This window comes from Plectropomus leopardus, chromosome 7 (assembly GCF_026936395.1).
Source record: "Plectropomus leopardus strain MGB_pleo_1.0 chromosome 7, ASM2693639v1, whole genome shotgun sequence".
In the NCBI taxonomy this organism is placed as follows: Eukaryota; Metazoa; Chordata; class Actinopteri; order Perciformes; family Serranidae; genus Plectropomus; species Plectropomus leopardus.
This window is the reverse complement of record NC_142182.1, coordinates 5310893-5334193: the sequence shown is the minus strand read 5'-3', so window position 1 is coordinate 5334193 and position 23301 is coordinate 5310893. Positions and strand designations below refer to the sequence as shown.

The following is a 23301-nucleotide window of genomic DNA, read 5'->3' as shown; positions in this document are numbered from 1 at the left end:
CAACTAACACTTTGATGAGTTCAAGCTCTATTAAAAAGAAATATATATATACATATATATATATATATATATATATAGGGAGAAGGTTAATCATAACGTTATCATGATTTGTCAAAATATAACCTGTAAAATGTAGTTTTGGCAAGAAATACAGTTATTTATCGTTGGTGTTTTTTCACATCAGTGTAAGACAGATATTAGAGAGGGTTATGATATAAGTTGATACTTGATATAAGTAAGTTTTTCATGTAAAAGAAGGTTACATTAAAGGTTTCATAAATGTGATTTTTGATTATTTACAAATGCAATGAACGAATGGATGGTTTTTAAAACTTTTTTTTCATAAAGATTTATTTCACGGATACAAAGGGACAAATGAATAAACAATATAAAAACATTGGCATATGCTTTTAGCCAAATTGCTATTTTAAACATCGATGTCGGCCCAGAATTTCAGTCTGTGCACACCAACTAACCATCTGTCTGTCTATCTACCCTCGTCTCCCTTCCTTATATGTCTATTTGATATTATGATCTGGAGGTTAATGAGGCTAACGTAGTTGCACCTATCCACATACAATGTTCTTTTTAGTGTCTGTCATCTGTATTGTAAGAATATTGTGAGCTTGACATTTGGGTGGGGGAGGAAGTACTTGATATTTTTAGACTGGCCTCCTTTGAGTCTTTCCGCTTGATTTGTTGCAAGACAGAGGCGGATGGTAAATAAAAACAGAGCTTTGTCTGTACATCTATGCATGAATCTTTTACTTGCCGTAACTATAATTCAGCAGTCATCCAGCATCACTTCAGATTTTGAGGAAATAAGACAGATTGCAACATTACAAACCTATTCTCCATCTCTCTACACTTGCTAGCCTCCACAAATGATTTGATTTAAATGTTGACATGTTTCTGTCAGTCTTAAATGTTACCCGGAGCCATGTCGGTTATTAATAATTGCTGCACAACTCGACCAAATCCAAATCTTGTGTTTTGAATTTGTTGAAGTGATTTGTGCTCATCTCGTTCACTGACTGAGGGTTCTCATAAACTGTGTAATATTTGTACTCAATCAAGATAGACCCTAATTGAGTAGTGCTTCCACTGTAAGACGCCTTGACTAATTATTGCTGTTAAAACTGGTGCTCTGTGCTGCTGTAGACCTGACACGTGGTGGTATTGCGGGTTTAAGTGCTATCATTATCAGCTGAATTGTCCAGGGAAATTATTGTTCATCCTAAAAGATGTCAATATTGTGCTTCCCTGCAATAGCAAGTGATAAACCAGTTTATCTAAACCAGTTCCAAACACAGCAGCTGCTTCATCAGTGAGATTGTCCACGCATTAGCCAGTTTAGAGAAGATAGCCCTTTGGTGTAGTTGCTTAAAGAGAGACTCTGACTTTATTTAAGTGGAGTTAAATGAAGTACTTATACATAGTCAGTGTATTACATTGATGTAGGTGGGCACGCCCCTAGTTTGGAGATACAGAAGCAAAGTAATGTACTGCTGTCGACGGGGGCAGCACAAAATATATTCTAGCTACCTAAAAACAGTCCCACTTAAAATTATCTCTAAAAGTTCACGCTTTATTGGGAGTATTTTCACGTCTTTACCTTTCTGCCAGAGAGCCAGTCTAATGGCCTCAGTTCTCCATCTCTGCTCTCATCAAAGACATCAGACACAATTAACAAAAACTGTCATGTTGGCTCGCTGACCACAAGAGCTGGTCAGTCGGTCGGTCGGTTGGTTGGTTTGTGTTATCGTGTGACTTTGGTGAAACTTAACTAACCCTTTTAAACGCAAAAGTCACACACTAACATAAACATAAAAGCTATGAGGTAGCGGCAGACCAGCAGCTCCTTTGTTCAGCCTTGTTAAAACACTGTTTTTCTGACTGGAGTCTGGCACAGAAGAGAGAAACAAAACAGCTTCAGTTCCCCATCAGAAAATATTCTGAATATAGCATTCACTTAACCCTTTGGAATCTGAGCAAATTCACTTGATTTCTTTTAAAAACATTGGAAGAAAGCAATGACCAACAAAAGAGGAAATTACCTGGAAAAAATAAAAATAACCTGAAATTAGTTTTAAAAAAGAATAAATAAATGAAATAAAATAAGGTAAAGTAGAATACAATACAATAAAATAAAAGCATGCATAACAAGTTTTAAATATACACACATATATATATATATATATATATATATACACATATATACATATACATATATATGTGTGTGTGTGTGTGTATGTGTATATATATATATAATTCTGTAACATAATTTTAGATTATTCATTCATTCTCCGTAACGTCTTGTCCTCGCAAGGGTCGCAGGGGGCAGGAGCCAATCCAAGCTGTCATAATTTTAGATAATGTTTAGGTTTTTTTGCTCAAGTTGCTCAATGACTTTTTGCGAAGGGTTTAAAGGTTTAAATACTTATGAAAGGCGTCCGAAAGCAGCAGAAGAAAAGTGATGTTGATCCAGGTTTCACAGGGTTAGACTGATATTGTTTTTTTCTTTTAAGTGGGAGATTTTTTTAGGTGGCTAAAATATGTTTTTGCTGCTGACCCCTCCACAGCAGTACATAGCACAGTTTCTGTGGATCTGCTATATGTAATGCACTGACTTTGTATTAATACCTCATACAACCACACTTAAAAAGATCCAAACTATCCCTTTAAATTCACAATAAAGCTGCTACAAGTACAGCTTTAAACTTGCTGACTTTGGCGGCCTGTCCTCGCCCAAGAGTAGTGTTTTATGTCACTGTTTTAAAGACTGCGACTAGCTGCAAACTCCAGACTGCAGACAGAGCCCAATGTGGATCAGAAGGGGGAGTAAAAAACTGTCAAGCTGAAAAGTGGAAGTTAAATAAACATGTACGAGGAGGGGAGTTATTTTCCCCACAGTAAAAGATGTGTTCAGCAGGAGCTGAGTTCAAGTCAGACAGCAAAAACAACGTTCTCTCGTCTCATACTGACTGATGCCTCCCTGGCCTCATGTTAGTCTCAGATGGCTACTGTACATAAACTGCAAACTGTACATGAATAGGCAGTATATAATACAGCACAACCCTTTTTTTTAATTAAATTTGTTACGGCCTGAACTAACTACATTTTCACCATAGTGGAATGTGAATTTTGCCACGACCTGTGCTGTGTTTCTACCCTGATGATTTAAAAAAATTGTTTAAGTACAGTCTGAGTGTTTTCATCAAATTCACAGAGCGACACACACAAACACTCACACACATACAGTCTGAATCGCTATGTTCAGTTTGCTACCAAGAGGAGTGCTGGGCCAAGAGAGCTCTTGACTCTGACAGGCTCTCCATCTACTGCGCGCGCGCGCGCGCGCACGCACGCACACACACACACACACACACACACACACACACACACACACACACACACACACACACACACACACACACACACACACACACTCCTGACCATCAGGTAGAATGTGGTGGATAAGTGCATAATTATGGGATGTTTATGACTGTGTTCCATCACTTAGCAACAGTTTTACAATTACTTACCTACACGGTGTACAGAAATATCTTGACGTATTTGAAGATCAGATGTGAGTTTCTGTCTCAATTGAACGACTGAAACTTGAAAACTCTGCATTTCGTACTTCAATAATGTAAACAAAACAAATGCATTGCTAACATATCCTTTAGGCAGATCTCTGAGTAACAGGGACAGAAAAATACACATATTTTCCTCTAACTTTTAGTGCTATTTCTAAATGTAGATTGTTTTGGTGTGAGCTGCTGAGTGTTGGAGATATCATCTGTAAAGATGCCTTCTCTCCAATATAATGGAACTAAACGACACTCAAGTTGTGGTGCTCAAAGTGCTAAAAAAAATACATTTTAAAAACCCAACAGCAATGTCTCTTTCCAGAAATAATCACCTTGTTGTGATTTCAATTATTTTATTTATCAAACGACACCCACTAACCTAATAACCGTGCAGAGGGAAGCATGCACCTACTGCCAGATCACCTAACACCACTGAGCTGTTCCAGCTCAGCCAAGGAGGACGCTGTAAACACCTGAAGGGACAGAATTTCATACCTACTAGAAAGGCCGTCAGTGGTTACTTTTTTTAAAAACTCTGTCATCTCTCATAATAAACACCCAATAGATAAAAGTAAAGCACTTATTGTGTTAGGATATCTTTTAAAGAAATCAGATTACAGCAAAATGCACATTTTACCAGGTTTAATTACAGAAATTTACAGTTTAATGACTTCTTTTTTTTCTTTTTTTGTATGTGCCATCCAGTCATATTATTTTATGTATGATGAGTTTTGTATAGCCTAACTTTTATTTATTTATTTATTTTACATTGTTTAGGTAGTGGTAGAGTCGATAAAAATGTATATACAAACATGATTTTAAGTAAAATCAGTCAAATCATGTGTGAAATGCGACACCCTGATAAGCTATCCAAAGCTTATAAATAGAAGCCCAAATATTAAAAGACATAAAGGTTTACAAATATAAATTTCATCCTGCAACTCTAATCTAAAACTTTAAAAGCATTCAAAATTACTCTAAGATCAGTGATATTGTTGGTGGATTTAGTTCCTTAAAACAAGGTCTGTGGATAACTTTGAGAGACTGAACTCGCAGGAGGAACAAATGCATTCGTTTTTTGTCCCAAGACGACATGTTTACATTCAAGTGACAAAGGCTCTAGAGGCCGTGTAATTGTGACGGGAGCAAAGGAGGAAGTCATGCGACGTTGCCATGGAGCATAGGGAAGGTGGTCAGTGTGTCAACATAACAAAATACTTTAACACAGGAGACCTCTGTTTGTTTCAAGCTGCAAGTTAATATTGTTATTATGCCTCTGCGTTGGCATTATCATTTTGGGTTGTCCATACATCCGTTCTTCCATCCATCTGTCCATTTCTCATGAACGGGAAATCTCAAGAATGCCTTCAGGGAATTTCTTCAAATTTGACACAAATATCATATTATATCATATTTTTCAAATGTGATTTGGATTAATTTTGGAGGGCAAAGACAAATTCTGCTTCTATGTGTTGTTCTAGAAGGCGTGGATAAATAACCATATATCGGTTTATAGTTTTACAATTTTCATCTTCCTTTGTATGGTGGGTATGTGTATATACTGTTAAATCTGAGGGGATTTGGGACACATTTGATTTTTTAGCTGTGTTCTTTTGCAGACTTAACATATTTGTCCCATCAGTGATCCCTCATAAACACTTTATGCTTTTTGGCATTCTTTAAACCGGCTTATGCCATTTATCCCATTTTAAAAGGACTTATAATAGAAGCCTCAACTTACAAAGCGGGATGACATATCTGACTAACAAACGGTTTTGGTATTTTCGTCTTCCTGATGCTAAATCAGCCGTCACGTAGTCACAGTCTTGTAGCATCAACCATAACGCAGTAGAACATAAACCCGTGTGTTGTCTCTCTTTCCTTATCAAGGTACAGTCAGTTTGCTCACGGGAAGCCGAATAATCTCACAGGGTTTATAAAGTGTGATCCTGCATAAACAGACATTTCTCCCAAGTTCATTTCAGATTGTTTTAGCCCTGCATGGCTGCCAGGTGTAGCATAAAACTATTTCTTAGTGAAGCATACGGAGGAAGCGAATCCAGGGAGCGCTTGTATTTCTGCTGTTGCTCAGAAGAGAAGTGATGAAAGCCGCCGTCTGGTGTGTATGTCGGCTGGCCGGGGAGAGGGAGGGGACGCGGCGCTGACAGCTACTTCTCTTTGTAAGAAGAAGATGTTGTTCCCCATTGAAACATTTGTTGAGTCAGACACAGTGTGGGTCTGTTGTGTCTTTGTGTGTCTGACATCTCTCTAAGTTATTGTTAAATCTCCTCCAAGTAGTAATTGAAAAAAAAAAACTAATTACACATGATATATCTATTGATAATGGCTGCACAGCACACAGCTGCTACACACACAGAATATTCTCTTCTATTATTATAACCATATGCATTGCAGCACATATGAGGTAATGACATTACATATTTCGGAAATCTTGCAGCTTAACTACAAAGAAGAAAGATATGTCCCTTCTGGGGCTGTACCCAGCTTAGAATTATGTTTGTCGAGCTTGATTTGTCTGCTCAATACAAGTATTTGACAATTCATTTTGTTTTCCATATAAAGTTATAACAGGGCTCAGCAAGACATTCAGTGTGACAGTGGCATTCACGTTATATAGTCAACAAGCTAACGGCGCTAACAAAACAGATCACTTGCTGTCAGTAGAGGAGATTAGTATCTCTTCTGTGCAACCAGCCCGTTTTCACTCTGGACTCGTCAAATAGTGCCGCTCTGTCAGTGCTTTCGGCGTATGAGCCAAAGCCAAAGCCACCATCCGCGTCCACCCAGAAAGCAGTTCGATGACGTCAGATGAGAACCGGTGGCGTTGTTACTGTATGCTGGCAGATGGCTGGGAGACACCAGGCACATCCACATGCAACGCGCACAGGCAGCATTACGTGAGAACGGGGCCATGCGGAACTGGTCGCATGCGCATTAAAAACTGAAGGACAACGCCAGGTAATAATGCTGCCAGTCACAACGTAATATAAGGAGCTGGCGCTTACAGGGTGGGAGGGGTGGAGACGTTCATTCGTGCAGGAGTCTGGAGTTCACTTGTGTGTATGTGTTTTTTCTACACTTTACTATGTGTCTCTTTTGCCTAAACCTAACCATCTGTGATTTTGTTGCCTAATCCCGTTGTGACAGTCCGCACTGTAGGACCACTGTATTCTGCAGGCTGTGACATCACGGCGTCGGTCTACGTCATCCCACCATGATATCATCCCACAATGTGCATTTGTTTACATCACCTTAATGGCATCCGGGAGCTTAAACAGCTGACGCAAAAGGATACCTAAAACGTCACAGGTAGACGCGATAGGTCAGTGACAGAGCGGCACCATGTGACGAGTTAGGAGTAAGAACGTGTTGGTGCATCATGTCTGCAGCTGCTTGAATCAAAGAGTAACATGAAAGTCAGAGCGCTCACTCCACAGCAAAATCTTGGGACCAAAACGTCCCTAGAAGCACACTGCACAGCACACTGACTGGCAAAAAACAACAACAAAAACGACTGCTCGACTTAAAGCAGTCTCAGTCGACTGAGGATTTCTGACTGATGATTTGAATCTCCAACTTTAAAGAGCAGCCCTACTCTCTACATATCTCTGCATGTGATGTCTCTCTTTTCATTCATTCTCTAAACTCTGCTCTCTTCTGTTCATCCAGGTGAGCCTGATGCACAACGGCTGGCCAGTGATTTCAGCGTTTGCCGGCGACCAGGACGTGACGCGCGAGGCGGCCAGTAATGGTGTTCTGATCCAGATGGAGAAGGGAGACCGGGCCTACCTCAAACTGGAGAGAGGAAACCTAATGGGAGGATGGAAATACTCCACCTTCTCTGGCTTCCTGGTGTTCCCCATGTAGAGGAAGAGGGAGAGGAAGAGGAGGAGCAGGGGGTGGAAACGAAGGAGGAGGAGCTGGTGGAAGATGGAAAGTGTGAAAAGGGAGACAGAGGAAGAGGAGGGGCGTGAGGAAAAAAAGGACGTGAAAAAGATGGTGAAAAAGAAGGAAAAAAAGGCGAGGGAACTTGACAACAGACTCTGTTTGGGACGCTGCAGAGGGAGGAGGGAAGAGGAAGGATGAGGGATGTCAGAGAGGTGTACGAGCATGACACAGAGCGATTATACGGTGGTTAAAATGAGAGAAGAATTACGAAGCCGGTACATGAAAGTGTATGGCCAACTTCCTCACTTCTCTTCCTCCTTTCATCCATCCTTTCATCCACCCTTTCCTCCCTCTGTTTTTTCTGTGGCTTGACTGCAGCTTTGGACAGCCAAAACTTTTTTATTCTCCGCTGAAAGACGCAATTGATCATTTATATGTTCCAGAGTGTTCTAAAGCCCGAGTGTAAACTCCCCTTTCCCTTCCTCTGCATTCATTCATTCATCGATCTCTATCAACATAAGCTTTGAAGAATGTTTCTTGAAGAACTGCTCCACACATCTCCCTTTTACTGTGGCCATATTTGTAGTCTTTTTTTTCCCATGCTTGACATCAACTGCACTGATTTTGGATCAGCCTCTATCCCAAAGCCAAACTAGAATTTTTATAGGGGAAACACTCAACTCTGATCACAAAATCAGGTGCTAGGGACACATCTGCATTCCCTGTACAGCTGTGTTTTTGTAGTTATCATAGTAGTTATTGGCTTTTAAGAAGCTCTGATACTAAGAAAGTTTGTTCTTGTCCGGTGTCAGAGTCCTTCGCCACACAACTCATGTGCGGTACATAAATGTAGCGCTTCCTACTTTACTCCAGGCAGCAATTAAGTTTCTGTACACAATGAAATTGGGAAAACAAATGAGTAGTATAGAAATGTAAGAAGACAGCATGAGACAAGTTTACTGTCTAGAACACTGATACTCAACTTTGGCTCCTGGGCCAAATCTGGCCCACGATAGGATGCCGGGTGCCCCCAACCAATTTGTTATTCACAATGACCCACAAAAAAAAAAAAAAAAGATTCACAATGGGATTTTTATTGTTGTTCCTCTTCTTTAAATGTAAATAATGCTGCATGATATGCCAAAAAAATGTCATTATTTTGACAAATGTTGCAATTGCAATAGCGTTATTATTTAAGTGGGAATGATGATTTTTGCATTTTTTCTCACTAAAAAAATGGAAAAATGATAATGATGCAATTTTTGCCAGGGTCTGTACCAAACATGCTTGTTTCTTCATGTCTGGAATATAATTTGCAGGCCGGGGCATCTCTGTGGCACCCAGAGTTTCCCACACATTCATTTAGTTTTGGTGGTCCATCATAATTAAAAACATCTGCCACCACATACACATTATGGATTATTAGAGCTGGACCTTTTATTAGGAGTGCTGCTGATATATATATATATATATATATATATATATATATATATATGTATAGTTTGGTCATTCACTGCACCACACTCTAGGAGTGCAGAGCGCATTCTGGGCACAGATGGAGCAGCAGAATGTCAGGTGCATTGAAAGTGAAACTTAACTATTCATTCCGCCGGGTCTAAAAGTTTGCTTTCACTCGAAACAGCTGCTCCTCTTATCCATTGATCTGATCAGCTCTGAATGGATCAACAGATCAACTATCTACACCATGAGTCACAAAGTGCTGCTGAGGAAAATAAGAACTAAAGGAGAGCTCCACCTGAGCTGCATTCACAGACTTGCAAAAACCTCAGAATTTAGAGAGGGGACACACAATGATACAAAGGGACACGCACGTTTTAAAATAAATAAACGAAAGCCACACACACACTCTGATTCTGTGAGAAACACTGGGCACCACAATGCTTCATTTACAATGGTATGTTTTGACATATTTTACCTTAACTGAAAAACTGCATTTCCTGCAATTTCCACATTGCACTTGGTCATCGAAGTAGGACTTGTTTATGAAAAAGTGACGGAGGTGGTTCGCCTGGAACCCCTGACAGAGGTCTGAATATCCTCAAAACCTAGAGGCGCCCTTGCATACACCTGACCTGCATAGGGCTGCTTTGACCGGATTTCCCTTTTGGCAAACATTTAAATTTGGGGATTATTAATTTATTAAATGTATATTAATATATATTATATTTTTTTTTATTAATTGGCCCCTGGCCTTCTATGATTTTTAAAAAGTGGCCCCCGAGACAAGGAAGTTGAGTATCCCTGATCTAGATTTAACATGTATATGCTGCAGGCACAAACTTTCAATAAGCACTACAGAAAAATGCAATTTTACATTTCCACTATACTTAAAAAGCAAAAGTATGAATTATATGTACAGGTTACAACAGCAGGAATTTCAGGTAAACTGTTAAATGTAGACGTAATAAAAAAAAAATCTCCAGCTTTGTACGCAACCGTGACTCTCTTGTGACTGCATAAAATAAATCTAAGATTGGTACTGAAACAAGTCACACAGAAAGTATTGCTATATCTTACTCCTTCAGTGTTTTTTATCATCTCTCTGGCAGCCACACAAACATTCAAATCCACCTCCATCCTGTCTCACCGTCCTCTGTCCACACCTTCATCTCCCGCTCCCTGAGACTGTCTCCCACTCCATCACCGCTGCTGTTTCTCAGATCTGTAGCCCTCCCTCTCCAGGATCCTCTTCTCTCTTCGACTATGCTGTTTTACCCACAAGTGCAGATTTCTCTCTCTTCCCTTTTTTGTATACTTCTGTTCTCCCCTCACTCACCTCTCTCTCCTCCTCCCTCTCCTCCTTCATGTCTGTACTTAATCTGCTGCTGTATTCGTTTGCCTCCCAGCACGGATCCTCCTTGCTTTTCTTCAATGTTGGACTTTGGACACTGAAACCAACTTACAACCACAAACTCTATAATATATATATATACATATATATGTATATGTATATACATATATACATATATAAATTTACACAGTATATATACAAATGGATATATAAATATATCAAAATCTAAGCCACCATTTCTATTCTACTGGTATTATGATGATAATAATGATAATACTAATACTGAAAACTGAATCTGGTTGATGACTATATCTGTATTACCGTACTTCAGTGTTATATAAAAGAAAAAATATTCTAAGAGAAACTTACTAGTGATTGTGTGTGGAAATCTGAGGCTGCCGTTCTGCTCTTCTGATTAAAAACATGCTTCTTGTTTTTGTTTTGGGTCAAACCAAGTTGTGGCGAAAAAGCTGAGACTACTACTTATATAAAAAACCTACAGCTAAAAAGGACTTTTATTTATTATTATTATTATTATTATTATTATTATTATTATTATTATTATCAATCAAATCAATTTATCTACTGTTTTCTTATTTATTTGCTCTGATGAAATCAATAAAATTTAAATGGTACTTTTATTTTTCTTAAACCTCCTTTAAGCCTGGCCTGGCAGTTTATTTTGTTGACGCTGGCATCACTTCTGACAGCAAACACACACACACACACACACACACACACACACACACACACACACAGCCCCAGGTGTGTTGGTGTGTTGGTGTGTGTGTAATGGTGGGTGGTGTTCGCAATATGCGTCTCCTTCTCGTTATTGTCTCCTCTTTTCTCTACATCTCCGCGGACCTTTACTCAATCACTTCTGCGCTGTATTTATCTTTCTGTGCTTAAATCCAATCGATTAGGGTTTCTCGGTTTCCTCTGTCCCTTTTCTCTTATTCCGCCTTTTCATTTTATTTGCTTTGGATTCTCATCAATCCCTCTCTCTTTCTCTCTTTCTCTCTCCACTCTGTTGGTTTTTAAGGTTTTGTGGTTCGTTTCTCTCCAGACTCTAATGAGCTCCAGGGGGAAAATTAGAGCTGGAATAACAAGCAAACATCAACATCATCTCCCCTCTTCCTCCAGATCCCTCCTTCCTCCTGCTCTCTCTCTCTCTCTTCCCGTCTCCTCTTCTTCCTTTCCCCCTTCATCTGACATTTCTGCGCTTTATGTTTTGCTTTCCCGCCGTTTGATTCTCTTTCCTGTCCTTCCTCTTTTGCACATCTTCTTCCCTGAAACATCCCTCTGTAGCCTGTGTCTGACTTGCTGTCCTCTCCCTCTCTGTCCAAACCTGTCTCAATGGCACTTATTCTCGTCTGCATTCCCTTTTTCTCTTAGCTCTCTGTTGTCACACTTTTTTTATTTTTATGTTTTTTACTTCGATTTCCCTCTTAACTGCCAGATACTGTATTGGCATAACTATAAGACAACAATTTTACTCTTGATTACAGTGGGAAAAAAACTGGAGTCATCTTGCTTCCCAGGAGTAGCTTTCAACGCTCTGTGTCTCTTTGTAATTTTGTAACTTGAAGTCTCTGTCCCCGTCTGTCTCCCTGACCATCTCTGTTTTGGTACAAATGCCACAAGTTCTATAAACTAAATAACAAAATAGGGTGTTTACATAGAGTCTTCAACTTCTTAACCCTTTGAAACCTGAGCAAATTGGCCTGACTTCCCTCAAAAATGTGAAACATTCAATGAGGAACTGAAGAAGAAATAACCCATAAAGTAGCAAAAAAAAGGAAACCTGTAAAATCAAACAAACAAAAAGGTTATGGCCTAAAAAAAGCATGATCAAATCATTTTAAATATGTAATTCTGTTAATTATATATTTTACACAAACTTAGGAGCACACAAACCAGTGGTTGACATTATGACAACGACGTCCATTATTCATACAATCTATGAAGCCAACCCTCCAGGGGGGCAGGCAAATCCCCCCAGGACAAATTATTATAAACTAAACAGCTAAACTGATGATCTAAAAATCTCAGTCATTCTCAAAATTTTGATTACAGACGCACTGAAAAGGGGCACACACTGACTTTTTCATGATTTTTTTAGGAATAACACAACTACAACAACTGACACTGATGAAGCCTTTTTAACACTATATTACATTCAAGTTTCACACATTTTAATACATTTAAAGTAATGACATAAAGAGAAAGTACAGTGTTTGTCCCTACCCGCCCCCTTTCTGCTAAAATACAGCAACGCTATTTGCACAAACCACATGCAGAGCTGCAGTACACCAGATGATGATAATAATAATAATAATAGTGGAAATTTGTTACATTTTTAAAAAAATAAAAGTATTTATGATTACATGCTTATGATTTCTTTTAATGGTATTGCATGGTTTTCCATGGTTTTTATTGGGGGTTGGCGGAAACAGTACAGAGTCGTGTTAATCTGCTCATTTATATTTTGGCAAGAAACTGAAAACCCATACATCCTGAAATGTCCAACTGTTCTCATACGTGTTATCAAATGAAAGACTTGTTCATTTATGCTGAGGACATTTACGTCAGAAAGGCTTCATACACATTTTCACAAAAAAATTTCCATGACTTTTTTCCCATTAATTTGAGGCAATTTTTAAAGACCATACCTTCTCTCAAATGTCCATCAATACATCTTCTTATTGATTCTTTTCCACAACTATATAACAGCTTTTTGTAAATATCTTAAAAAAAATTAAAAAATGGATTCAGAGCAGGATTAGTATAGGACTTAAATATTACTTAGAGATTGTTTATTATTTATGGGGGGGTGATCAGAGTACTTTTGTGATAATATTCTTGACAACAAGAGTAACTCAGTGAGATTTATGTTCTGCATGGAATATAAAGATTACAACAAAATAATGTTCAGAAATGACATTTTTAAATGGTAGCTAAATACAAAAAATACTGTCTTCTGTCTCGTCCACTCTTGTCACTTGTTGTAACTTGCGTCACACAGAGCTGATGATCAGACCCCCCGAACTACTCACATCTGCATTTATTTTGACAGGCTGTTATGCTATAGCGAATATATATATATATGTATAGAGAGAGAGAGAGAGGGAGAGAGAGTTTGTCATGTCATGTTTACATCGTGACAGGCTCATGACAAAATTACCAAATGACACAGATTCCTGTGTGCTCATAGCGAGAGAGGAGAGGGAGAGGAAGATGCTGCTGCTGCTGCACGGAGCCGCTGACAGTTTACTCTGAGCAGTAAGAAAAAAACAAAAACAAAAAAAGTCTGAAAAGGATGCAAAGGCTGCTGATTCCGCACAACTAAAATTGCTCCTGGCGAGGAGCAATTTCACTTTCAGCCACGCTTGTTGTTGCTGTGTGTGTCATTATTGTCAATTATTTTTATTTTATTTGGCATGTTCGCAATAAAGATAAAACTTAAGTTATAACAATGAAAAATCAATAGTTCTGTAGAAGAACACCTTTGTGTGCATGCACATGTTGTTCCTCTATGGTTAGTCATAACAAAGCTACACCGCCAACCCCTGGCCTGGAATGCATACTACAGCGTTTTTGGTTGTTTTTGCTGATCTGTGTGCGCGATGATCTTTCTCACAAAGTTATCATGAGCGAGGTTTTTTAAAATACGCAAAGGAAACACTTTTTAGTTTTTGGTAGGGCTTTCTCATCTAAACATAGCCTTAGATTCACGCCAATACAGATTTTATCACTGACGTGTTTTAATTATAATATTGGCTTGTTTCTTTAAATTCTTTTTTAGAAATCTCTTAACTCACTTGCAGCATAACCTGATAAGAATTTACGACTGTGGGTCTGTGTGTGTGTGTGTGTGTGTGTGTGTGTACGGTGGAATGTGTGTGTGAGTGTGTGTGTGTGTGTGTACGGTGGAATGTGTGTGTGAGTGTGTGTGTGTGTGTGTGAGTGTGTGTGTGTGTGTGTGTGTGTGTGTGTTTTTGTGTGTGTTCATTTCCCTCACAGCAGCAGGTCCAGAGGCCTTGTCCTCCAGCAGTAATTTGATTGTGGCAGAGCGAGGGAGACATAATTGTCTGCAGCAGGTCACTGCATCGCAAACAAAGTGTGTGTGAGAGTGTGTGCTCCTTTCTCCACTCCTCTCCTCTCCTCTCCTCCATTCTCTCCTTTCTTCACATCTCTTTTTCTCTTTCTTTTCACTCCTCCCTTTGTCTCTCCTCTCAATGTCAAGAGAAAGCTGACAGTTGGGTCTGATGCAGCATTATATTTTCAGCTCTATGGAAATGTGCTCACACTTATTTACAGTTGCCAAGAACACACATACACACACACACACACACACACACACACACTTCCTGCTGCCACACACACTTTGGCCCCAGTGCCCTCTCACTCCAGCCAGATGGGTATGAGGGCAGATAAACAGTCAACAAGACAGACCAGTGCAGCGCGACTCAGACTGACATCTAGACTGGAAAAAAAGAAAAAAAAACAGAGCAGCATTTTTTTTTGTCCCCAGATAACCTTTGACCTCTAACCAGCTCAACCCCGTCATCGGGTCACATCCACCCACACGAATGCAGACGCATCCGTGGTAGCTTGATCTCTAGCATTTTTAGATCATCTGACACCGCGTCCCTAAGGCTCTCCCCTTCGTCTCACCCCGAGTCACTCAAACAGCACTTTCACACACAAAGACAGAGAGACAAAAGTCTTCAGAGTGAAAGTTATGAAAATCCAAGAATGTCAAAAATAATATATGGCGAAGGACATATTCTTATCACTACATCTAGTATGTGAAAATGTTTAAATATGAGTTTTTGCATGTGTGTTTTTAGCAAATACGCAAAGTAAAAACATCATGCCTGTATAGTCCACCGGTTCCCATCTTAAGTCATCACATATTGCCGCTTTGCAGTGGACTTCCACCTCTATGCTGTAGGTACATTTATGCGTCTGCTATTAATGTTTCAGGGTGCCGCTAAAGTGATGTCAACAGAAGCATATGGTGGGATTACGCTGCACATGGTTATGTTTAGGCAACAAAAGTACATGGCAACCAGTGCCGCGACATCCACAAAAGCACATGCTGGAGATGATAGTCATGTTTAGGCAAAACAGGAAGAAAACACCTGAATCCTGGATCTATTCATCGCCCCTCCCTCCCGCTCTATGGAGACCTTCATGCTCAATATTTAACATCATTACCAGCAGTGTTACAACCTGACAGCATGGCATGTGCAGCAACATTCTTTACATATTTCAAGACATTTTATATCCATGTTCAATCAAAAAAGACTACACTGAGTTCAAATTGAATACACTGGCTGGTAGTACATAATTAAGGGGAGAGATCGGACGAATGTGACATGTCGGACTCTTCGGTGAGGACTGTGTGGCTGTAGCGTGGCGAGCGGAGCCTGACTGTGTTGATTTTGTGTTATGAGCTGAGGCGATGAGGGAGTTCAGGTGAGAGTGCAGAACACAGAGTTACAGATCGACATAACACAGAGCAAAGAGGAGACTGTAATGAACACTGACAGCTTTCAGTTGTGATGTTCGGAGAGGAGCACATGCTGCATGTAGCGACAACTTTCCAAACCTTAAAAGGCTTTGTGTTTGTTTTTTATACAAAAGTTCCCTGACTGAGCCACGTGCTGAACGACTCCCTGCCTTCGGTCTGTCAGATTCGGCCACACATCGCTATAAGAATAACCCAAACATGTGATCACACATTATTCTTCTATGTGTGTATTCCTGACACACAGGCTAACAATAAACAATTAACATCTCCTGCAGCAACACTGAAAGCCAAAAATCTGCAAACGATGTTCTGTTTACTGGGAACCACAAGATGAACTGAAATTAGCACCGTGCAAATGAAACCAAGACAGCTGTGACAACTGTCAGTGTGTGTGTGTGTATCTGAAAAGTGCAACCATGATGGATTTGTGAGATACACATCATCTCTATGACTCATCATTGTTACTGGCTTCAGTTGCAAATAGTTATTTTATATAAAAGCATAGTTTCAAGACAAAAATCACACTAAAAGGGAAAAAGGGCCTTATTTAGTAATTTGTTTAATTAATTTGAACCAGTTATTCTCCAGCTACTAAACGTGGCATTAAAATGTGTTTATGAAATTATTTTTAAATAGAAATAGGCAGCATGTAACGTAATCTTGATTTTTTTCTGTTGGATTGAATTTTGATCCGAGTTTGAGTGACTGATAGAGACAGATAGAGTAAGTCTCTTGATCCAGCTGTATTATCTTTGGTACTCCGGTTGGTGGGAAATACAAAAATGCGGAAGTACAGCCTGTAGTTCGAGCCCCAAGAGTCTGCTAAACACAGTGTTCAGCCGTGGTCAAGGAGGGATATTTCGGCACGGGTTAGATGGAGGGAAGTTTACTACTCACATTGTTTTTGATACAAAGCTGGTTGAAAATCAGCGATTCATCCCTTTAACAGTGCGCTGGGTTTTTTGTAGTCTGGAGGCAACATTACCAATAACCAGCTGTCACCCCTCTGACTGAAGAGCTGGCAGAAACCTCAAATGAAGAGCCAACCAGACGTGAGGAATTTACAGATAGAGAGAACCAAAATGAGTGAGGGAGAAACAGAGATGCAAAGGCTACTAGGATATTGTACTCAAGTACTACATTGTTACTTTTAAGAACTTTTATTCAAATACAAGTGGAAGTACTTGTGTAAAAATTGACTTTAGTAAAAGTAAAACATAGGTCAGTTTTTTAAAGAAGCAAAATGAGCCTTTATGCCCAAACCCATATGGCCATGAAATAATATCACGGTGATCATGAATATTATCATGATATGACAAAAATACTAAGAATATTTTAGTATCTATTTCAACAACAGTTGCAACACAATAAGTGTATAGTTGTGTATGTCACCATAATTGTAGTTCACCCTCAAAGATTCAGTAAAATCTGAACTAAAATTATCTCTCAGCACTTTAGTTTGTAAAGCAGTAAATCAGAGTGAGATTCATAATCTGTATAAAATATAAATATTACAGCAAAATAAAGATGATCAGAAACGGTTGGCACTGATTCCATACCACTGAAGATGCTCCTGGCTGGTCGCAGTTTCACTTTCAGCCATGTTTGTTGTTGCCACGTGTAATGGTATGACGTCATTATTGTCAACAAGTCGAAATATTGCTATTATTACGATATTAATTTTCTCATCATATTAAAAACTCTCCCTGTATTATCATAGATTATACAATATGGCACACCCCTGGTAAATAAAGCTGATCCTGCCATCAATTTAGCCTCATTAGAATTAAACAGAAAAGAGAAAAAAATGACCAACAATAAAAAAAGTAAAAAGTCTATGAACACCAGCAGCAGGTGAGAAAGCATGATTAAGCAAATTAAAGTATTCGTCACTTCTTATAGAATCAACAGCAGAATAAAATCATACAAAGCCTGTAAATTCTGGGTAAGTATTCAGTGTAATATTTCCAGGTTGAAAGTTGACAGTCCTTCTGCTTGCTTTTGTAGCCTCGGGCTGTGTAACAATAATCGCTCCAGTGAAACAGTGTGAAATTTCAAAAATTATAATAATAATAATAAAAATCATCATTCTGTGCCATACCTCAATTTCTGTCCTCTTCAAACTTTTCCATTTCTTAAGTCTCACACAATAATGAATACACAAAAACAAACAAACAAAACCCCTGAACCTCAGAAAAAGGCATAATATCTTTTACAAACCCTTAAAGTGGGAAAGATATCAACATTATCATCCGTCAGCGTCTTTGTTTGAAAAGAAGAAAAATAATGCAATCTCTTGCCTCAAACTGCTTTTGAAACACATTTTTACAAAGAGTTTTTTTAAGACACACCATGAGAGGGACTGGCATTTGTCACTTTCTTTTAGCAATTAACATGGGAGTCTTTACTCTGCTGTATATCTATTATTGCCAGAGTCTACATTTTTCTCATACGTAATTTGTTTTTCTGTGGTGGAGGCTTTAAGAGAAAAGACAGCCTTCATAAATGCGACTTACTGTAGGCCTTCAGTGAATACAGTATCTTTGCAGTAGTGCCTTTGCTGGTAATTTTATTGCATTCAAATTTGCAATGATATTGTACAACAATGCATAATTTCAGCACACTATGCTTTCTGAGAAAAAATACAAAAGTTAATGAAATTTCATGTATTTTTAACGTGTTGCAACCATCCCCATGGTTGGAGTCAGTTGCAACTTCTTTCATTTAAATACATGTTGTGGACGGTGTGTCATATTTAATCATGTTTAAATAATATGTTAGCAAATAGATGTAGGTTAAATATATAAAACTTTGGTTGGTGTGGTCCAAATAGTCTCTGAATTACTAAGAGAAATGCAAAAGTGTCGCAACCATCCCCAGTCTCCCCTACCATGCCAGCAATCACAAAGGCCAACATGCTCCACACACAAAGCACACAACAGTAACAAAAACGCGAATACGACTTTCACATTATGCCAACAGTCAATGCAACGATCATGTGCTCCAAGTGTCAACAATATCAAAGTATGCATGACTCATCATGCATACACACCAAACAGAACCTCATAATATTTTGAGCAGAGTGATGACAGCGCAGTTACATGTTTAAAAACAATACAATTTCAGCTTTTCAAACTACTAATACCACTGCAACTGTGCATCAAACAGGTATCCTGCAACAGAGCGACCTGACAGCAAACAAAAAAAGCTTACCTTTCCGGAGCGTTCACAGCGAGGCCAAACTGATGTCCAACTCTCTCCATTCATGAAAACTCAGCTGATTTTTCATGGGGCGACGAAGACGCTTGAGATATTTTCCAGTCTTCAAAACCGTCTCTAACAAGAACTGCCTCTCTGTTCCTTCCAAAAGAAAAAGTTTACAGCAAAAGCAAAACGCAGCATCATTACTTCCTGAATAAACGAGCCAGACTGTCTCCGTTTCCTAATATCCGACGATAATGACACGCAAACTTTAGGTCATAACGTTAACTACTTTCTTGTCCTCGCATTTATATTAATTGTTTTGCTTTTGTTTGTTATCGGAAGACGAACAAACTTGCTGTCAGACTGCCAGGCCGCCATTGCCGCGCGAGGGCTGGGGGCGGGGCAGGTGCAGGTGATTGACGCCTGTCAAGACATCTAAGTGTGTGTCCATGAGCGTACAGAAAGACACAGAGAGAGTCATGGGATATATTGCTTGTTATATCATCAATTTTCCCCTAATTTCTTCAAATATATGGGTGTGGTTTCTAATTCTTGTGGTTATTTTTGTATTGTATACTGGGTTTTAAACATCAGATAGGGCTGCTTCTGACACATTATGGCAAACGCTGTTATCGAGGTCATCTGAAGCTCATAAGGTGGTGGAGATCATTGCAAGACAGAGGAACAACCCCAGTCATGTCCACTAGCTCAAAGACCAGCTGTCCACTAATATGAATCTAAATAAATATTTGTAAGGTTTGAAGTTAAATTAAAACATAAGAAACTCTTGCTCCTCCATGGCAAAACAAGAAGGCATCTCAATACGATCAGAACCAAAGACTGCACTGGACAAAGCCAATGAACAATACAGGTCCAAGTCAAAACATCAACAAGACGAGTCGAGGATAATAGACTAAAATCTCTTGAGATTGAGACGGAACTGAAGTGCAAAAGTCATGGGGAAAACAGGAGCGAGGAAGGGGTACAAGAAAAAACAGAGAAAAACTACAGCAGGAGAGGTTACACGATGAGAGGAGTAAAGAGGAAATGAGAGGGGAGAGTGGAGTGTGGAGAAGAGGGCTGCAGTGAGAGGCTCTCACATCAGACTAATGGGTTTTGTGGCATCCAGCAGGTGTGTTGCTTGGACAGACTCCAGGTCTGGTCAGCCAACTCTGGAAGAGAGAGAAAGAGAGAGAGAGAAACACCAGCTCCATGCACACAGAAACATGGATAGTCAGAGTCTGTGTTTACATCCATTTTTATTTGTGATAAAGTGTATTTAATGACAGGAGAGCTTTCATACATGTCATGTTGTGTATTTCCCTTTTTAATACTCGCAGCAACTTGAGCTTATTGTCTGCATAGACAATGTGAAGTGACTGTGGAACAATCCACAACTTGAATGAGAGTTTTTTCAAGTGCCAGGTTGTAAATATCAGAGCTTCAGAAAAATCATAATTATGACCTGCATGTTCATGTGAAAGCTGTTTACAACCCAGCTGGACACTTTGTTGTTAGACTTTTATTTAGGTTGTGGTGTCAGGTGACCAAAATTTAGCCCGTTCTCATTCCCAATTCTTCAAATACCGCTGTATGGTCAGTGAAAACAGTGTCAGACATCGATACAGAAAAGCACATTTGGCTGAGGTATGATACACTGCCGGACAGCTGGATGCTCCTTTACTGTGGATGTGCCATCAGGCAGTATGGGTTTAAAAACACTGCCAGAAATGACTTAAAATAAGGAGCTGGAAAGTCTTGGTAGGGCGAGCAGGAGGGGCTGTGGATGATAGATCTCACCTGGCAGCCCACTGTTTACTTTCTGTATGAATTCTGCGAAAAAAACATGTTTTTTTATTAACCTAACCACGTGTAACCAGGTGCTTTTGTTGCATGTGAAAAACCAACACTCTCATCCCAGGTCATCACATATCACCACTTTGCAATGGACTTCTACATATTACACCCTAGGTATCCTTCTGCGTCTGCTATTAATGTTCCAGGATGTCCAAAACCCACATGCTGGCATGGATGGGTAGGATTAAGCAAAAGAAGCACACAGTTAGGTGTAGAATTAAACCCTAACACTTTTATATGATAAGTGTACATCAGACTCCCATATGAAAGTCTGGGGTTTGTTGGACCCATCCGCTACTCCTTCACCCACCCTATAGGGACCTTTCTGCTGCTTATGTTGTTACTGGAGACCTGACGCCGTCCAGTGACAAATCATGAGGACATGACAGGTTCTGTCTGTCTGCATTCTCAACTGATGCCGATTGTTTGTGATTCATGTTGCTGCAACATGTGGTATCCGGCCGTCTGCCGTATAATAACACTGCAAAATTGTCTTTCAGGCCGTATTCTCAGCTGCTTACATCCAGCGGCGTATTACACAGATGCAGAAGGTGGCTTTTGGCGATGTTACGCCAAAAGCACTTCGAGAGTGCCGTTATTTGACAACTTTAATCACACTCATCCACTATCCTGACCTCCACATCCTTACTTCCTCAAGCCCCTGGGAACAGTGCTGGACCTTGATGCAACAAGGTTTTGCGTTGGCATTGTATAATTATTGATCATGTGACGCCAATTGGCCTAAAATCGATTTTTACCCCATACAGAATAATTACAAAACAAGGTTTTTTTGTTTGTTTTTTTTTCTGATTGCAGTTTGAGCACATGCTCTATGGGCCCAAAAGAATACAGAAGCCCGAAAGCCCGGTTTGGCATATGCGCCCAGTGACGAATGTTCATTGAAATGAATGGGTAGCTACATCTGTGCTGCTTCTGCCTCACAACACAATGGACTCAGTACTTTCTGCTCTGAATGTTGGCACCAGACAAAAAATTTCAGGTACAGAATCGTCCAATATGGATGTAAGTCCTAGGATTACTGTTCTGGGAGACTCCTGTCGTACTATGATAAGACACACTGTGAGTATCATTTAGAAAAATCCTTCAACCTCTCAACCATATTGCTTTTACTCTGCATGTAGATACAACCACTGTGCAATAATATGTCAACTTTGTAATGCATGTCCTTCATTGACCAGTACAGTCCACACAGACACAATCACATCCAAGAGGTTTTCTTTTCTAGTCTCTGGTTCTGTTGCCTCTATATTGATCTAAGACCCAATAAGGCAGAGAGATCACAGCTGAGACAGGTGAGAACAAGAAATGAGAGGCAGAGGGAGACATGGGAGCGGGAAGAGGAGGGAGAGTGAAAGAAGGAGAGATGTCGTGGCCACTGGTAATGCTCTCGCTCATGCACAGATCTGGCACTGAAAGATCGGTGGTAGGGGGGCAAGCTGTGCGTGAGTACAGCTGTTTGTTCGATCAAGTGAGGGGAAAGAGAAAAGACCAGAGTTGAAACAAAGGGATTGAGATGGAGTAAGCAGACGCAGAAAGGAGGTAGAGGCGAGAGGAGAGTGGAAAAGGGAGAGAGAAGACAAGGAGGTGAGAAACTTCACAGGACAGAAAAACAGAGTGAGAGAAGAGAGGCAGAGACGCCATATGGCATCGCTTCAGGAGATGAGGACTGAGATGATTGATTGAGGAAGAGGTGACTTCGTGAGCATTCAGTCCACTGGGTGACCATTACAACACAGTATCCACTCAGGACTGGATGGATTGTTTCATATCCAAAATAAATAAGAGAAAAATGCTGAGCATGAAACAAAATTGGCTTCTGTTTAATCCCGAGGAGCTGACACTTAAGAGGAATGATCATTATTCTACTCAACCCACTCCATCCTTTCCTTGTTTCGTCCCTCTCGACGTGTGTCTGCATTCTGTGTTTCCTGCTCATCACATTATCCTTAAATTGCTGTATCCACTCTCTCATTTCTTTGCACATTATTTTCTCTTTTCTACATTTAAAGCCGTTCACCAGTCCCCTGGCCAGTAGGCGCTTTGATCAGTTTACCATTTATTGCAGAGAAGAGCTGCAACCTTTTCTCACTTTCTGTTGTATTTTTGGGCAGACACAGCAGGGAGTCTGTTTACAGCCTCCTTAATACAAAATCATAACTTGGGATTCCATCGCCATAAATCAACCTGTCTTTATCATTTAGAACAGGACTTAGTTGCGACTTAGTTGCGACGTAGTTGCGAGTGTCACTAACCTGTTCTCTCTCGAACTTGTCAAAAGCGTCGCTGTCAGTGCTGTTGGCGTACGAGTGTGACTTAAAAAGTCACCTTCCACATCCACACGCAATGTACACAGACAGACATGTCAC

At 39.8% G+C, this 23301-nt stretch overlaps 1 protein-coding gene and 1 long non-coding RNA gene across 2 annotated transcripts in view; one reads left to right on the top strand and one right to left on the bottom strand.

Moving 5' to 3' along the window:
- Window positions 1–10972, top strand: part of cbln1 (cerebellin 1 precursor) — a 31308-nt gene extending 20336 nt beyond the window's left edge. Inside the window, exon 3 of the mRNA XM_042496545.2 lies at window positions 7284–10972. Coding sequence (XP_042352479.1) covers window positions 7284–7481 — 198 coding nt within the window. The 3' untranslated portion in view covers window positions 7482–10972. The remainder of the gene's footprint in view (window positions 1–7283) is intronic.
- Window positions 1–19497, bottom strand: part of LOC148189090 (uncharacterized) — a 77894-nt gene extending 58397 nt beyond the window's left edge. The window contains exon 1 of the long non-coding RNA XR_015776874.1: window positions 19067–19497. This is a non-coding gene — a long non-coding RNA (uncharacterized LOC148189090). The remainder of the gene's footprint in view (window positions 1–19066) is intronic.
- Window positions 19498–23301: the final 3804 nt, after the last annotated feature.